The following is an 18,716-nucleotide window of genomic DNA, read 5'->3' as shown; positions in this document are numbered from 1 at the left end:
CGCGGCAGCAGCAAGGCGGCCAGCACAGGGCGTGGAAGGCAGGAGCCACAGCCTACTGCTTCAGTCGCTACCACCACTCGCAGCAAACCTCTAACTACAACCAAAAAGGCACAATCCTCCAAGGGCACCCAAAAACCCCAGCCCTCAAGCGCAAAGAGCAGGTTGAAGTCCCCAGTCTGGCGGTACTTCACCAAGTGCCCAGTGGACACGACCCGTGCAATTTACAACAGTTGCAATCTCAGTCTCAGCAGAGGTCGCGATATCCACAAATTGAGTACCTCGTGCCTGCAGACCCACTTACAGAGCAGACATTTTGAGGACTTTAATGAGTTGGAGAAGCTTATGCAAAGTGGCGCAGGCAGTGGTCAGAGCCAGACAGCCACTGCACAGATTGCAGCAGCCGACCCTCCTGCCCATCCAGCAGCAGCAACTCACTCCCACCCCCCCCCCCCCCCGGGCAGCCAGTCCTCAGTGGCCTCATCAGCTCCCTCCACAGTGGCCTCCTCATCCTCCCGTGCAGGCAAACGCCGCCAGACCCTGCTCAGCGAAGCATTCCCCGGTGTGACCAAGGTGCTGCCTCCCGCCCACAGGCGCATCCGGTTGCTGACGGGTTGCTTGCCCGGGCCATGTGCTCCCGGCTCCTGCCATATTCCTTTGTGCAGGAGGGGAGTGACATCAGAGCACTGCTGCAGATTGGGATCCCGGAGTGGCAAGTCCCCAGCCGCCACTATTTTTCCTGCAGGGCGATCCCAGCACTGCACCGCTCTGCCATGGAGAACGTGGGCCGCGCGCTGGATCACGCTGTCAGTGCGCGGATCCACATAACCATGGATTCCTGGAGCAGCCGGTTTGGGACAGAGAGCTATCTGTCCTTTACGGCCCACTGGGTCAGCCTGGTGGAAAGCCCGAGCAAGGTAGCAGCAGGTCCATCCTCGGGCACAGCAGCACCAGTCGCCCACTACGTGGTGCCACCATGCGGGGTCAGGGGAGAAGCAGCAGCTCCCACCGCCAAGCGATCTCGTCTCTCTCGCAGCGTGAAGGCCCGCCACTGCCAAGCGCTGCTGGAGATGAAAAGCCTGGGGAAACACTCCTTGACGGCAAGTAACGTGCTCCGGTACCTCAGGGAGCAGGAGAGGACGTGGCTGACCCCCAGAGGCCTCACTGTGGGATTGGTGGTGTCTGACAATGCCGCCAACCTGCTGTCTGCCATCAGCAGTGGAGACTTGCTCCACGTCCCTTGCTTGGCCCACGTCCTGAACCTGGTGGTGCAAAAGTTCATGCACACCTACCTGGGGATGGAGGAGCTGTTAGAAGCGGCGCGGAAAATTGTGCGCACTTTCCTTCGCTCAGCAGCTGCCGCAGCAAAACTGGTAGACATCCAGCAGCAGGAGGGCCTGCCACGACACCGCCTTATCATAGATGTGCCAACTCGCTGGAACTCCACCCTGGCGATGTTGGAGCGGCTGGTTGAGCAGAGGAGGGCTGTCAACCGGTACATCTATGATGCCACTGTCGCCGGCACCGGCAGCAGAAGCAGCACCACACTCCAGCTCCTCACCAACGCGCAATGGGGGCAGATGCAGCAGGTCTGCTTGGTGTTGGCTCCCTTCCTGCAGGGAACCAACCTGGTGAGTGAACAACGGGCATCCCTCTGCCAGTGGGTGCCCTTTGTTTGTCTGCTGGACAGGGCACTTGGCGATTTGGTGGATTTGGGAGAGGAGGCCCTGAAGCAGGTGGAACAGCAGCCGCCTGTGCAGGCCACTGCTCCGCAGGTATTTGAGTCCCTGGAAGAGGAGGAGGAGGAGTTGGAGGTGCTGGACGTTGCTGCTGGGGTGGAACATCGGAGCGCAGCAGCAGTGGTGCGAGGGTGGAGAGAGGAGGAAGAGTCTCAGGGGCAAGAGGAGGAGGAGGACGCTGACCCTGATGTCTCTGTTAGACGGTCCACCCTGTTCCCCATGGCAGCGCACATGCTGCGCTGCCTGCGCACAGACCCCAGGGTCAAGCGGATGCAAGCAAGGGAGGACGCCTGCATCAGCATGATCCTGGACCCACGGCTGAGGGGGAGGTGGGATCAGTTTCTGCCTGCCAGAGACCGTGAGCAGCGAGCAAAGGAGTTGCAGGAGATCCTTGTTCAGCGACTGGAGGAAGCCTCCCCCCCGCCTTCCACTCCCTCTGTCCCTGTCCAGCAGCCAGCAGCAGGTGCCTGCGGCCAGCAGCAGCATCAGGCGCCCAGGAGACCTTCTGTCATTGACGCAGGTGTTCTACATGAAGGTACAGCAGCCTAGAGAGGAGGTGCGGGCAGCAGCCACCTTCGGTGAGAGTCACAGCCAGCGCATGATCCGGATGGTGGCCGACTACATGGGGTCCTTCAGTGGGCTTGACACCGGCAGCGAAGAGCCTGTGGACCCCATGGAGTACTGGGTGGAGCGCTTGCACATCTGGAGGGAGCTTGCGCAGTACGCCCTGGAGGTATTGTCTTGCCCCCCTTCCAGCGTGCTGTCTGAGAGGTGCTTCAGTGCGGCCGGTGGCGTGGTCACCGAGAAGCGCTCTCGTCTGTCCACAGAGGGCGTGGACAGACTGACATTTTTGAAGATTAACCAGGCCTGGATAGAAGGCACGTTCCTGGCACGTGTTGTCGGCGAAAGGAGGACATGAGGTGCCTGCCTGGGAATTACAATACATTGCCTGCTGCCTGCCATACGTGACGACTCCTCCTCCTCCTGCTGGTCTGCTGCATTGATTTACCTATGAATTTATTTATGTATTTATTTATTGTATTTCTACCGGACTGCTGCTGCTGCTGCTGGCCTGCTGCATTGATTTACCTATGAATTTATTTATGTATTTATTAATTTATTGTATTTCTACCGGACTCCTCCTCCTCCTGCTGGCCTGCTGCATTGATTTACCTATGAATTTATTTATGTATTTATTTATTGTATTTCTACCGGACTCCTGCTGCTGCTGCTGGCCTGCTGCATTGATTTACCTATGAATTTATTTATGTATTTATTGTATTTCTACCGGACTCCTCCTCCTCCTGCTGGCCTGCTGCATTGATTTACCTATGAATTTATTTATGTATTTATTTATTGTATTTCTACCGGACTGCTGCTGCTGCTGCTGGCCTGCTGCATTGATTTACCTATGAATTTATTTACGTATTTATTAATTTATTGTATTTCTACCGGACTCCTCCTCCTCCTGCTGGCCTGCTGCATTGATTTACCTATGAATTTATTTATGTATTTATTTATTGTATTTCTACCGGACTCCTGCTGCTGCTGCTGGCCTGCTGCATTGATTTACCTATGAATTTATTTATGTATTTATTGTATTTCTACCGGACTCCTCCTCCTCCTGCTGGCCTGCTGCATTGATTTACCTATGAATTTATTTATGTATTTATTTATTGTATTTCTACCAGACTCCTGCTGCTGGCCTGCTGCATTGATTTTCCTATGAATTATTTATATATTTATTTATTGTATTTCTACCGGACGCCTGCTGCTGGCCTGCTGCATTGATTTACCTATGAATTTATTTATGTATTTATTTATTGTATTTCTACCGGACTCCTCCTCCTCCTGCTGGCCTGCTACATTGATTTACCTATCAATTTATTTATGTACTTATTGTATTTCTAAAACGGCAACATATTACACTGCGCTCATTTTCATCCTGCTGCTGTCAATGGTCCCACCGCCAGAGTCCACACTATGCATTGCCTGCTGCCAGTGCCACACGTCACTCCACCTCCTCCTCCTCCTGCTGCTGCTGTTGTTGTATTTATCCTACTGCTGTCAGTGGTCCCACCGCCAGGGTCCACACAATGCATTGCCTGCTGCCAGTGCCACACGTCACTCCACCTCCTCCTGCTGCTGCTGCTGCTGTTGTTGTATTTATCCTACTGCTGTCAGAGGTCCCACCGCCAGGGTCCACACTATGCATTGCCTGCTGCCAGTGCCACACGTCACGTTTTCAGTTTTGTTTTTTTAAGTACACCTATTTCAATGTGAATTCACTTTAAAAAAAAACACAAAAAAACCCTGAATTCACGAATACGAATTAACAAATTTTTAGGCGTAACCTCGAACCGAATATGAACTCGAACCGAATTTCGTGGTCGAAGGCGCATTCGAATGTCATGCGGACCCGAATTCGAATGTACCCGAACCAAATTTTGGTACATCTGAGCATGCCTGCCAGCCAGCACAGAATAATCATATTTCAGTTTGACAGCATGGATTAAGTAAAGACAGGTCCTGTCTCACAATCATGCTCAGCTTTTATGAAGTGGTAAATCAAAATGTAGATCTTGGGAAAGCAATAGTTGTAGTATACTTTGGACTTTGCAAAGGCTTTTGACACTATTCCCCACAATAGCCTGATCCAGAAGCTGATGATACAGGGACTAGGAGAAAATATGTGTATGTGAATAGAGAACTGGTTAAAGGACAAAGGCTATTATTCATAAAGGAGCTGTCGGTATGGAGAATCAGTGCGGGAAAACACCGCTGCCGGTATTTTAGACTTCTGGGTGGGTATTCATAAAAAAGTATCCATGTGCGTTTTTGGTAGGGTAGGAGGCGCCCGGCAAAGTAATTCAGATCTATGTGATTCTATATGGTAGGTACAGCATTAAGGAAACAAAATGGTGTGATCCTACCTTCTAGATGTCCCTTATGGGAAATATACAGATCAAGTCGTATACTTGTATAATTGAAGTTTATTGGGGCACAGACAACGCGTTTCACGGTCAAAACCGCTTCCTCAGGTCAATAGAGGTGCCTTCAAAGTTAAAAGATAGCATACAGCGCTCAGGCACAATTGTTATAACACATAGTAATAAATGAGAAACATGTAGCGTATAGCATATAAAATAAAAAATAAAATATATAAAATATTAAATGTTTAAAACAAATGCAGTTAAATATGTGCTATATCAGAATCTAACCTATTGGTTCATAACTATATTTCATCACTTAGGTGCAACACTGGATAATAGTAAATGAGATATATATTTTTAAAAACATATATATAGTATATGTAGCAGATAACACATATTATGTTTTTTCTTCATATGCAATTATTTTATTATAATATATAGGGCATGTGGCAAATAGCGTTTGATGGATATGGTTAGAATGTGTATTAATTTATGATACTTGGATTCATGCACAAATAAGTTAGACTCACACTGTGTTGGAAACTGATACATTTGTGTTCAGTACACTACATTTTTCTATAACATATTGAGGTAGAGGTACATGCCTAATAGATATTTAACATCAGAAGATACTGAAATAATGGAGCCCTAGATCAGTTCCACACAAAGATCCCCCTTTCAGGCTAATCTAAAGGATTAACCCAGGTTTTATATATACCTAAACAAACAGAATAGGTATCACCTATTCACTTATATATATATATAGGTATCCCTTCTTTCCCCTACAGGGCGCTTTTTTCTATACCCCTAATCGAGGTCCCCCTGTCCTATGAGGGTAAATGGCCCCCCATTTATAATGCTACAATTCTTTTATACACCGAGAAGGTATGGCCACCAATTTTAATACAGCTTCCCCTCCCCTTCCTATACACGCAATATTACTCAGCTCACTACACAAACAGGGCGCCATTCCTTAATCAAGATGGCCGCTGCTTCCCTCAGTTCATACAGCCCATTGGCTGTCCCTGACACACACCACATCTAGTCTCCTCCCTACCCTCCATACGCTGAGCCACGCGGCAATCCATATGGTTTGGATACCATCCCTCAACTAAAATGGCCGCCGTGTCATCCTGACCGTCCAGCCCATTGGCTAACCCTGATACACGTGACGGGCGTACCTACGTGATTGGGTGACGTCAGCCTAGTCACGCGGAGTCCGCCGCAAGAAGTCAGCACAGCCTCTCCATTTAAACGAACTCCGGCTGCCACTGCGCGCTATGGCGCTCGGAATCCAGGCACCTTCTAAAAATAGGTAAGGTCTCGTACCCACCACCTCTACTCTCCCGCCTAACTGCCCACTATAACTCTCCCCTACTGCTAACAAGATCTACTTGGGCTATATTCACACATCGCCCTCCATAACACAAGTGCACCATAGCCCAATAGTTCCTCTGTCACTCTAAAAACACCCAATGGATAGATATTATTTGTAGATATATGTTATTGGATATCTATTAGGCATGTACCTCTACCTCAATATGTTATAGAAAAATGTAGTGTACTGAACACAAATGTATCAGTTTCCAACACAGTGTGAGTCTAACAGCATTTATTTGTGCATGAATCCAAGTATCATAAATTAACCTCCCCGGCGTTCTATTGAGATCGCCAGGGAGGCTGCGGGAGGGTTTTTTTTTCAATTAAAAAAAAACTATTTCATGCAGCCAACTGAAAGTTGGCTGCATGAAAGCCCACTAGAGGGTGCTCCGGAGGCGTTCTTCCGATCGCCTCCGGCGCCCAGAACAAACAAGGAAGGCCACAATGAGCAGCCTTCCTTGTTTGGCTTTCCTCGTCGCCATGGCGACGAGCGGAGTGACGTCAGCCGACGTCCTGACGTCAGCCGCCTCCGATCCAGCCCTTAGCGCTGGCCGGAACTGATTGGTCCGGCTGCGCAGGGCTCGGGCGGCTGGGGGGACCCTCTTTCGCCGCTGCTCGCGGCGGATCGCCGCAGAGCGGCGGCGATCAGGCAGCACACGCGGCTGGCAAAGTGCCGGCTGCGTGTGCTGCTTTTTATTTGAAGCAAATCGGCCCAGCAGGGGCTGAGCGGCAGCCTCCGGCGGTGATGGACGAGCTGAGCTCGTCCATACCGCTCAGGAGGTTAATACACATTCTAACCATATCCATCAAACGCTATTTGCCACATGCCCTATATATTATGTTTTTTCTTCATATGCAATTATTTTACATATTTTACTATAATATGTGTTATCTGCTACATATATATTTTTAAAAACATATATATATAGTATATCTCATTTACTATTATCCAGTGTTGCACCTAAGTGATGAAATATAGTTATTATGAACCAATAGGTTAAATTCTGATATAGAACATATATAACTGCATTTGTTTTAAACATTTAATATTTTATATATTTTATTTATTATTTTTTATTTTATATTTTATATGCTATACGCTACATGTTTCTCATTTATTACTATGTGTTATAACAATTGTGCCTGAGCGCTGTATGCTATCTTTTAACTTTGAAGGCACCTCTATTGACCTGAGGAAGCGGTTTTGACCGTGAAACGCGTTGTCTGTGCCCCAATAACCTTCAATTATACAAGTATACGACTTGATCTGTATATTTCCCATAAGGGACATCTAGAAGGTAGGATCACACCATTTTGTTTCCTTAATGCTGTACCTACCATATAGAATCACATAGATCTGAATTACTTTGCCGGGCGCCTCCTACCCTACCAAAAATCATTTAGTACCCCTTGATCCAAGGGGAAGATCTACGTCGGAACTACTCCGACGGATCTACCTTTTTTGGGGAGCGACCAAAAGAAGAACAAAGGCCGAGTGGGGACAGTACTTCCCCACCAGCGAAAACGAGTGGTTGCCTCAATTAGCAACCCACTCTTGTGAGTATAATACTTACTGACTTTATAAAAGTAATCCTGTACATAATAACATGCTGCACCAGATTGGGCTCCCGGACCTCCTGCGTTTTTTGTCTTCTACTACTACATCCATGTGCGTTAGCAGTGCGGAGATTCCCCGAACTAGCGGAGACACGGAAGCTGCCGAGTTGATACATTTCTTCGTGTTCCGCTCTGCTGCAGCTGCCTGGGAGGTCTGTGTGTCTCCATTCACTTACATTGGTATCGCCACATCAGAGGCAGCGGTACTTCCCGACCTCACACCGCTTGCGGTGATCTTCATGAATTAACATTTTGCTACATTTGTTCCGATAATCACCGCACAAGGCGGTGATTTATCACTCTGCTCGGTAGTGTCATTTTTTTCATGCGGAAAGAGCCTTTATGAATGCTGACTTTGCTGAGTGTTCGGTAAAGTCAGCTGTTTTAAGCATTTCCGCATGCGGAAATGCTCTATGAATGATGGCCAAAGAGTGGTGGTAAATCGAACAGTGGGGTACCGTAGGTACTTGGTCCAATTCTTTTCAATTGATTTATTAATGATTTATTAAACAGAGTTCAGAGTAATGAAGCCATCTTTGCAGATGTTAAAAAAAAAATGCAGAATTATAAACACTAAGATGGATAGTGACATATTACAACAGGATCTTGACAACATGGCCATATGGGCAGGCACATGACAGAGATGTGGCGAACGGTTCCCGAACCGTTCGCCAGCGAACATCTCTAAATCCATGGGGGTTTTACTACTTGTGGGTCGCTCTGTCATTCATGACGTCACGCACATGTGCAGGAAGTGCCCGGCAACAGGAGCACGATAGAGGATGCGCTCAGCCGGGCAGCACAGGCGCACTACTCTGGGTCAGAGCGACCAGGAAGTAGAAAAACCTCCAGAGATGTTCGCCGCATCTCTAACTACAGATGAAATTTAATGTTGATAAATGTAAAGTCATGCACCTTGGATGTACCAGTGGTAGAGCACCATATAAAATAAATGGCATACAGCTGGAAACATCAGACTTGGAGAAGGACTTGGGAATACTGGTTAATAAGTTAAGTAATCATATACAATGCCAAGCAGCAGTAGCTAGCTAAACCAAATAAAATTCTGGGATGCATAAAACCGGAAGTAAAATCTTGACATGCTAGTATACAACTTTCTCTGTATAAATTAGTTGTGAGTCCACATCTGGAGCATGGGATACAGTTTTAAAGAGAACCTGTACTGAGTAAAATTATTTAAAATAAACACAAGGTAACCTCAAATGAACATTACATAGTTACCTTGCCGTTCCTCTCAGAAGCTCACCATTTTCTTCTGACAATGATCCCTTCCAGTTCTGACATTTTGTCAGAACTGAAATATATCAGTTGCTCTCAGTTATATATCAGTTGCTGTCAGTTACAGCTGAGCGGACAACCTGCTAGTCATTCACGGCAGCCTGGCATTCTGACTGGAGCCGCTGGTCTCGGAGGCGGGACAGTGGCTCCGTCAATGGGCCAATCACGATCAGCGGTTCACTAGCAGCGCTCCCACTGATTGGCTGCACAGCGTCTAAAGGCTTCAGCGAGCGAACAGCTGAATGACTGCACGGAGATCTCCGGTCTCTACACCCGGGACGTCGGACTCGTAACTTATTAGGAGGACTGATGGGACAGAGGGGGATGGCGAAGTATAGGGGCTGCACGATCAAGCGAGGCACTGAATGGCTGCACGGAGGTCCCGGGTCTCTACACCTGGGACATCATTTTATTAGCGGGAAGCGGCAATTAACTTACTTGGAGGACTGATGGGACCGAGGGGCCGGTGAGGTACAGGGGGACACCGGGCATGATGGCAGATTGACAGAGGGGACATAAGGGCCAGTGAGACACTGAAGGACACAGACACTGGCCAGACGGAACACAGAGACAAACGCCAGCTAAAGAGGACAGAGGGGGCACTTACTGCGGGCACCTTCGGACTATAAGACGCACTGACTTTTCCCCCCCCACTTTTGGGGAAGAAAAAGTGCGTCTTATAGTCCGGAAAATACGGTAAATGCTCAATGATGATCATAATTCCTGGGAGTGTTGATCCAGGGATTTATCTGACTGCCATCTGGAGTCGGGAGGAATTTTTCACTTTTAAGGCTTATTGACCCAGGCCTTGTAAGGTTTTTTTTTGCCTTTACTTGGTTTAACTGGGATGTGTGCTGGTTCAGCACAGTTTTTTTTTCTTTTTCTTTCCTTTCTAGTTGAACCTGAACTTGAGGGAAGGATGTCTTAAGCTCAACACACACCATACAATCTTGGTTGTACAGATTTACCAAATCTATGTAGTATAAGGGCCAACAGATTGAAAATACCTAGTATGATTGATTAGATAAGCTCTTATACTACGTGAAAGTGGTAAGATTGAACAACCAAGATTGTATGGTGTGTGTTGAGCCTTAGGTGCGGTGGGAATCGTCGCGGGGAAAATTCGCATGCGAATTTCGCATTCGGGTCTATATTCGCATGGATGACGATGTATGCGAATTTAACCATGGCAGTGCTGGTGTGATTTTCCATTGTTTCTATGCGAATTCGCATGAAAATTCGCATACTTAAACCGCATGCGAATTTCCTATTAAATACATTGTATGCAATTCGCATAGCGGTATGCGAATTCTGATGGCTCTGCCATGCGAATTTTTTCTGCACAGAAAAACGCAAAGGAATCCTGACAAGTGGAAACAGTCCCATTCACTTGTATTGCTATGCGAATTCGCATGCAAAAAACGCATGCGAATTCGCGATAGTGGAAAAGGGCCCTTACTCAACCAAACTAATTATGTTACTATGAGTGAGAGATATTTTCCATGGGGATAAGGAAACATTGGCTTACACTCAGCTGTGTAAATTATAAATCTTACTTCTACTGGCGAGATGTGCATGAACACCAGTTTATGCAAACTACATAAAATATACAATTTTTAAGCAGTTTTGTATAAATTTGCTTTAAAACGTATTGTAAGAGGGGTATATTTCATTAGACGAAAATAAAATCAGAAGCATGACAAGTTATTGCTCATCACATATAGGGTCTGCAATTCTATACATATAGCGTTTACAGAATTACATAATTTAAAGAGTATATATATATATATATATATATATATATATATATATACATATACGCAGTATATATACGCACACATAGTGCTGCCCATAGTTATTCATACCACTGGCAAATTTTGACTTAGTTACTTTTATTCAACCAGCCAGTAATTTTTTGATGGGAAAGGACATAGGTGTTTCCCAAAAGATAATAAGACAATGTACACGAGGCATTATTGTGGGAGGAAAAAAAAACCACAAAACAAAAACATTTCTCAGCTTTTTTTTTTACATTTGAGCAAAAGTGTCCAGTCCAAAATTATTCATACCCTTCACAAACTGTCACAGTCTGTGGGGAAATTCAAAGTTCTATAACATTCCAAATAGTCCAAGCTATTCTAAAGCATCCTAATTACCTTGATTGACTGGGAACAGTTGTTTTAATCAACTCAACAGGTGAAAAACAGCAGCTCTCTGCAAATGGTTTGTGGTCATGGCTAAGACAAAGGAGCTCAGTGAGGACCTGCGGCTGCACATTGTTCACTGCTCACAAGTCAGGAAAGAGTTACAAGGCCATTTCTAAATGTTTTCAAATTCCATTGTGCAAAGTATAATAAATAAAAAAAATAAAATAATATAATAATAATAATAATAATAAAAAAAAAACACAACATGATCCGCACTATGGAAAATTTCAGAGGATGAGGTCGGAAGCCTAAAGTGACACCTGTGCTGGCCAGGAGGATAGTGAAAGAGGTGAAAAGGAATCCAAGGATCACCACCAAGGCCATCCTGGTGAATCTTGGCTCTGTTGGTGGCAATGTCTCAAGGCAGACAATCCAATGGACACTGCAAACTGCTGGGCTCCACGGATGCAGACCGAGGAGGACTCCACTTCTCCAGATAAGGCACACAAAAGCTTGCTTGTCAAATGCTCATATGGACAAAGAAGACAACTTCTGGTCTTTTGTGTTATGGTCAGATGAAACAAAAATTTTATTGTTTGGTCACAATGATGTTTCCTTTATTTGGCGTAAAAAAGAAGAAGCCTTCAACCCAATGAACACCATTCCCACTGTCAAACATGGTGGCGGGAACCTTATGCTTTGAGGGTGTTTTTCAGCCAATGGACCAGGGAACCTAATCACAGTAAACATCACCATGAAAAAAGAACAATACATGAGAATTTTCAATGACAACATCAGGCAGTCTGCAGAGAAACTTAGCCTTGGGCACCAGTGGACATATCAGCATGACAATGACCCAAAAGACACAGCAAAAGTGGTGAAGAAATGGTTAGCAGACAACATCATTAATGTTTTGGAGTGGCCCAGCCAGAGTCCTGACTTGAATCCAATTGAGAATCTGTGGAGGGAGCTAAAGATCAGGGTGATGGCAAGAAGACCCTCCAACCTGAAAGATTTGGAGCTCATTGCTAAAGATGAATGGGCAAAAATACCTGTGGAGACATGCAAAAAAGCTGGTCTGCAATTATAGGAAGTGTTTGATTGCCGTAATAGCCAATAAAGGCTTTTCTATTGATTATTGTGAAGTATATGAATGATTTTGGACTGGACACTTTTTGCTCAAATGTAAATAAAAGCTGCCTCTTGTATATGGTCTCATTTTTTGGGTGACACCTATGTCATTTCCCATCAAAAAATTAAAATTTGCCAGAGGTATGAATAATTATGGCCAGCAGAGTGTGTGTGTGTGTATGTGTGTATTATATATATATATATATATATATATATATATATATATATATATATACACATACACATACACATATGTATAATTTTTCCTCACACAGCAACATACATCATAAAGTAATCACACCAGAGTTGTTTCAACAGGTAGACTGTCACTAAATAAAATGATTTACGCATCTTCATTAAGATAGGAAAACTGGCTTATAGTAAATCAAATACAGTAAGATAAAGTGACACAAACTGTTTACTTTCCAGCATATGAGTGATGTTCCCTATTGCTTGCATTGAGCAGAATATGGCTCAAGTGCATAATAAAAGATGGAAGGTCTCCCGTCTTTTTTTATCCCACCATGGGACAGATTGCTTCATTAAATAGAAATACAACAAAAAAAATTACACAAGCTCTGAAGAAGGTACCTCTTCCCACGAGTCACTTTCCATGGCTTATGTGTGTCCAATGACTTTAAGTCATGTGTCCCTACCATTCCTGTGGTGTCTTTCTTATCAGTCTATAAGGAATTCCAGTAAGTGTTTGTGCATAAGAACCCCCTTATTATCTGATGTTTATACATTCATCATCATTATAGGATTATCACTTTGTCCTTGCTTTTACATTTTTAAGAGGAGCTTTCAGTGCATTCGCGGTTTTGGAAAGCCCGAATGTTAGTCCATCATGGCCTCCAGCATCTCCAGAAAAAGCTTATGCATAGGAACTGTCCCCTCCTCTCGTAGGGCATGGAAGTGCTGCAGCACACGGCCTGCTGTTTGGCGCAGCAAAGGGAGTGTAAGGAGCAATTTTCCATCACGACAAGGTTCCTCAGGGTGACGACTGGACTCATACTCACTAAGCGCCTCCTGTAAGGCGTCACGAAGCCGCAGAACAGCTTCAGGATCTTCAATGTGCACAGAATCTGTGGAGAGAAATAGCGTGAGACAACAAAACTATAAACTTGCACTGAAGCCTCTTTAATTACAAGACATTTACCATGGTTATAACCATCCATAAGGCACTGATTATAATTTTGAGCAATTTGTGTTAAGCACAAATCTTGCATCAACAGCATACTCATTTTATGCATGCTGTCTTCTACTGCTCCTTTCAAGGCAATGTCTGCCCTAACTGGAATGTGCAGTAAGCATCTACACTCCTTAAAGTGGAACTGTCCTTAAAATTTGACACTGTAAAAATATCTGATGTGTTGCTTAATACTGCTTTAATTAATAAAAATGTATGTTTGCTGTAATATATCTGTCAGATGTCCTTATTTCTGTTACTGCTTTCTAGTGCAGTGTGTGCAGCCATATGTTGGTTGGCAAGTTTACAGTGCCATCCAGTTGATTTCTACTTCCTCCAGCCCCTCCTTCCTCTAGCAGCTCATTTCTCCAATCACATGCAAATTAGCCTGTGATAGTGCACTGTACAGTTACAGTGATATCTGGCTGTGCCTGTGTATGCATTGTCTGCTGTGTTTTCCAGCCTGTCATTTTTCTGCTCTATATTATTGTCTATCCTCTTCCTCTGTCAGCTTTATACTCTGCTTTTGTGTGTGCTCTGCTGCCAGTGTGATTTACACTGTATTTTGCCCTTGGCAGTTCTAGGCTTCATTGTCCATTGAGATCTGTTACCTGCCCATACACCACAGGCCAATTCCCGACCAGATTTCAGTACAAAATCTTAGGAAAACATGTTCAATCATGTCGGCAGATTTGACCAGCAAATATGTTCAATCGTGTCGGCAGATTTGACCAGCAAATGTGTTCAATCGTGTCGGCAGATTTGACTCAGCAAAGACATTCAATCGTGTCAGCAGATTTGACCAGCAAAGACATTCAATCGTGTCAGCAGATTTGACCAGCAAAGACATTCAATCGTGTCAGCAGATTTGACCAGCAAAGACATTCAATCGTGTCAGCAGATTTGACCAGCAAAGACATTCAATCGTGTCAGCAGATTTGACCAGCAAAGACATTCAATCGTGTCAGCAGATTTGACCAGCAAAGACATTCAATCGTGTCAGCAGATTTGACCAGCAAAGACGTTCAAACGTGTCGGCAGATTTGACCAGCAAAGACGTTCAAACGTTTCGGCAGATTTGACCAGAATGGCAGCCAGTCCCGTGTGCTGTTCTGTGTCACCCCCCCCCCCCCCCCCAGGAGAGCAGGAGCCAGTGTGGATGTCCTCCAACAAATACAACCCCCCCCCCCCCCCCCTCCGCAGCGGGAGCAGATTCACTCACCTCAGTACACAAACATACACACATGCTCTGTACGCGCACACACACACACACATACACACACATGCTCTATGTACATACATACACACATGCTCTGTACACATACATACATACACATGCTCTATGTACATACATACATACATACACACACATGCTCTATGTACATACATACACACACATGCTCTATGTACATACATACACATGCTCTATGTACATACATACACACACATGCTCTATGTACATACATACACACATGCTCTATGTACATACATACACACATGCTCTGTACACATACATACATACATACATACATACAGCGGGAGCAGATTCACTCACCTCTGTACACAAACATACACACATGCTCTGTACACGCGCGCACACACACACACACACACACGCCCTGTACACATACATACACACACACACATGCTCTATGTACATACATACACACATGCTCTGTACACATACATACATACATACACATGCTCTATGTACATACATACATACATACACATGCTCTATGTACATACATACACACATGCTCTGTACACATACATACATACATACACACACGTTCTATGTACATACATACACACACATGCTCTATGTACATACACACATGCTCTATGTACATACATACACACATGCTCTATGTACATACATACACACATATTCCTCCTGCAAAACCACCAAAAACCCAGAAAACACAACGCTCTCTTGAAAGCCATTAAAAGTTTAGCGGTTAAACGCTGGCATTTTTGAAAAAAAGAATCCCACAGCGTTTCAATGAGACACTGAGCAGAAGCTCAGCAGAAGCCTGTGTGAACCAGCCCTAAAGCAAACCTGAAGCAAAAATAAACGTATAAGATAATGACTTATGTGTAGTACAGCTAAGAAATAAAGCATTAGTAGCAAATAAATGTTTCTCATTGTTTTAAAAAAACTTCAGTTATCTATGCAAAAGAGCTTCTCTGAGCTCTCTGGGTCAGCCACAGTGCTCTTTTCTAAAGCAATTAAACAATAAAGGAATAGACAGATACAGATTTAGATAAGGTTTTACTGCAGGGAAGTTAAGGGTCATTAGTTCTGCTCTGCTTTATAGTTTAAAATGCAGAGTGTAGTTTGTAAATTGCAAAACCAAATCTATATATCTGAAAATAAAAATATGAGAATCTTTTCTTCGCTACTAATGCTCTATTAATTTTCCCTACTACACCTTATCCCAGCTGAAGACCTACCTGCCCTGGTTCATGCATTTGTATCCTCCCGCCTAGACTACTGCAACGCCCTGTTCATCAGATCTACAGATAAGGTTCTGCGCCCCTTACAGCTAGTACAGAATGCTGCAGCCAGACTCCTAGCCAATGCCCCCCGCAGCTCACACATCACCCCAGTACTGCAAACTCTTCACTGGTTGCCAGTAAAATGGAGAATCAATTTTAAGATCTGTCTGCTGACATTCAAGGCTCTAAACCATATGGGACCCAAATACATAGCGGATCTATAAGAACTTTATGCCCCTCCACGCACCCCCCGGTCTGTCAACAAGATGAATCTGGTTATTCCCACGATACACTTAACATTTGGTGCTCGGGCCTTTTCCTATGCAGCCCCTAATCTATGGAATTCACTTCCACAATCAGTACGAGAAGCTCCTTCTCTGGACAGCTTTAAAAAAGCCTAAAAACTCGCCTCTTTTCCCGAGCCTTTGAGACTGCATAATGCGGGATCACAGCGCTTTGAGTCCCCAGGGAGAAAAGCGCTATAAAAATATTATTGTTATACATACAATTCCTTATATCATACTTTTTTCCCTTCAGTGTCACTTTAAGACATAGGCACTGCATGGGCAGTGCATAGGCACTGGCAGAATCTCTGCCTATTTCAGCCCACCTGTTTTACACAATTGTTCATTTTATCAAGAAGTCAGGAGAACAGTGTATGGACACATAAAAGTGTACCCTAGATGTATTGTCCCAAACTACTTATACTTACCTGAGGCTTCCTCCATCCCCTTATAAGCTGTGGGCTCCCTCACACACATTCCAGGCTACTGCGTTCCTCCAAAGTAAAGTCCCCGACTGTGCCAGTCATACTCCAATGCATATGCATGGCCTGGGAATGAAGCATCCTCCAACAGCGAGGGGGCCTATAAGGGGCTGTAAGAAGCTCCAGGTGAGCTTAAATACTTTGGTTTATTACATCTCAAATTTCCTTTAAGTTGCATATAGCTTGGTATTCTACATACTGCTGGTCAATGGAGGCTTAGGAAATACTGAATCAGCAACTGGCTAAAATAGCTTAGGTTTTTAAAGCGGACCCAAACCAAACATTTTTTTAATTCAAAATATTTAGTTGCACTACTCTGACACATACAAAGATAAATAAACACTCATTGCATGCTTTTCACCCTTCTCTTTTCATAACTAGGGTTATACAGGTGGCAGCCATTAGCAATTCCTCCTTTGCCGGACACCATCTACTCCACCAGTTTGCCGGATTCTGTCTCGGCAATATGAAAGGAAGGGAGGGGTTCCTCCAATAAATGTAAAATATTTTATATTTGTCATCATGCAGCAGAAAAAAAGGCTGCTATTATTATAATTTAGAAAATAGATTTTATTTCTGAAATCTTGTATTTTTAATTTGAGTCCACTTTAAGGCTGCATTTGAAACATGAAGTTAGCAACATTGGTGGAAATTCCAAGTCTTGTAAACTGTGTTTTTATTTTTTTTAATAATATGCAGCCAGTTGAGGGAATAACAAAAAAGCAGCATTTCAGAGAGGCGCATGAGCTGAACTGTAAATTTCAGGGTGGATCAAAGCGCTACCAGTCAATCATTTGGTAGGCCATCGGGAATGGTATGACTAGTTTAAACTGGATACGACTAGGGCACTAATATCTTGCATTGTGTGTGGTAAGAGTAAATACAGTTTTTCCCCCCATCAGAGTTACTCAGAAATACCCAATGGAGTTTATTATTTAAAAGAGAGTGGTTTAACCCCCCGGCAGTATTCCCGAGCTGAGTGATAGTTGACAGGAGTGGTAAGCCCGGGCTGGCTCAAATTGCTGCTCTGAATGGTTTCCTGGATCCCGTGCGATCAGCGCTTGTCAGCAGGACCCAGGGTTCTTCCCCCGGCCACCGGAATCCCTGTAGCCTCTTTGATCTTCTGGCCACCCGGCAGCCAATTAGGTTTGCGGAGGGCGGCCATGGGCGGTATGTCGGGGGGGCGGGGGGGGGGGGGGGACGTGGGGTCACAGGGGAGAGGCCAAATTTGCATTGTATTGGATACAAGGCGATTTGTATCCAATGCAATGTTGCCTTTTGCTTCCTGGCTGTGAATGAGCTGGCTGTGATCTGTGTGATCTCTGATTGCTTCTGATCCGATTTTTCTGCCTACCTGCCTGCTGCAGTTTTCCGATCTCTGCCTGGATTTGACAACTCTCTGCCTGCCGTTTGCACTGACCTCTGCCTGCCTATCGTTTTAGTAACCTCCAGAAAGTTTCTCTCACCATGGATGGGCTGGTGGAGTTGGAGGACATTGATCTGCAGCTACTGGCGGACTCGATGACAATGACGCATCTGGGGATTGATCATCTGACACAGACAGTGACTCCATCACCACCGAGGTCAGTGATGTCCGGGTTTGGTGCCCCATCGACCTTTCTCAGGCTCCGCCACCACGTTTCCTTTTACTGGGGAGCCTGACCTGAAGAAAAAAAGTGTGAGTGCAACCCCCTGGCATACCTGCAACTCTTCTTCTTGGACGCGGTTATTGAGAAGATAGTGGAGGAGACTAACCTCTTTGCCACCCAAAAACTGGCTGCTCCAAAAGGGCGCGTTTCGAGGAGCAGGACATGGGAGCTGGTCATTAAAGCAGATATCTGGTTGGTCTTGGGCCAGATTATTCTGCAGGGAGTGGTGGGGAAGCCCCTGCAGAAATGGTACTGGACCACCAATAAAATAATTGCGACCCCTTTCTTTGGAACGGTGATGTCAGAGTGCCGGTTTTCCCTCATTATGAATTACCTCCACTTTGCCAACAATTACACCTTTGAGGAG

The 18,716-nt window shown here is 45.0% G+C and overlaps 1 protein-coding gene across 3 annotated transcripts in view; it reads right to left on the bottom strand.

Moving 5' to 3' along the window:
• Positions 1 to 12,643: 12,643 nt before the first annotated feature.
• ESRRA (estrogen related receptor alpha) overlaps positions 12,644 to 18,716 on the bottom strand; it is a 264,360-nt gene continuing 258,287 nt past the window's right edge. For all 3 annotated transcript variants that reach the window (XM_068259914.1, XM_068259915.1, XM_068259916.1), the window contains one exon: positions 12,644 to 13,328. In XM_068259914.1, coding sequence (XP_068116015.1) covers positions 13,081 to 13,328 — 248 coding nt within the window. In that variant the 3' untranslated portion in view covers positions 12,644 to 13,080. The remainder of the gene's footprint in view (positions 13,329 to 18,716) is intronic.

This window comes from Hyperolius riggenbachi, chromosome 11 (genome assembly GCF_040937935.1).
Source record: "Hyperolius riggenbachi isolate aHypRig1 chromosome 11, aHypRig1.pri, whole genome shotgun sequence".
Taxonomy (NCBI): Eukaryota; Metazoa; Chordata; class Amphibia; order Anura; family Hyperoliidae; genus Hyperolius; species Hyperolius riggenbachi.
This window is presented reverse-complemented; position numbering and strand designations above follow the sequence as displayed.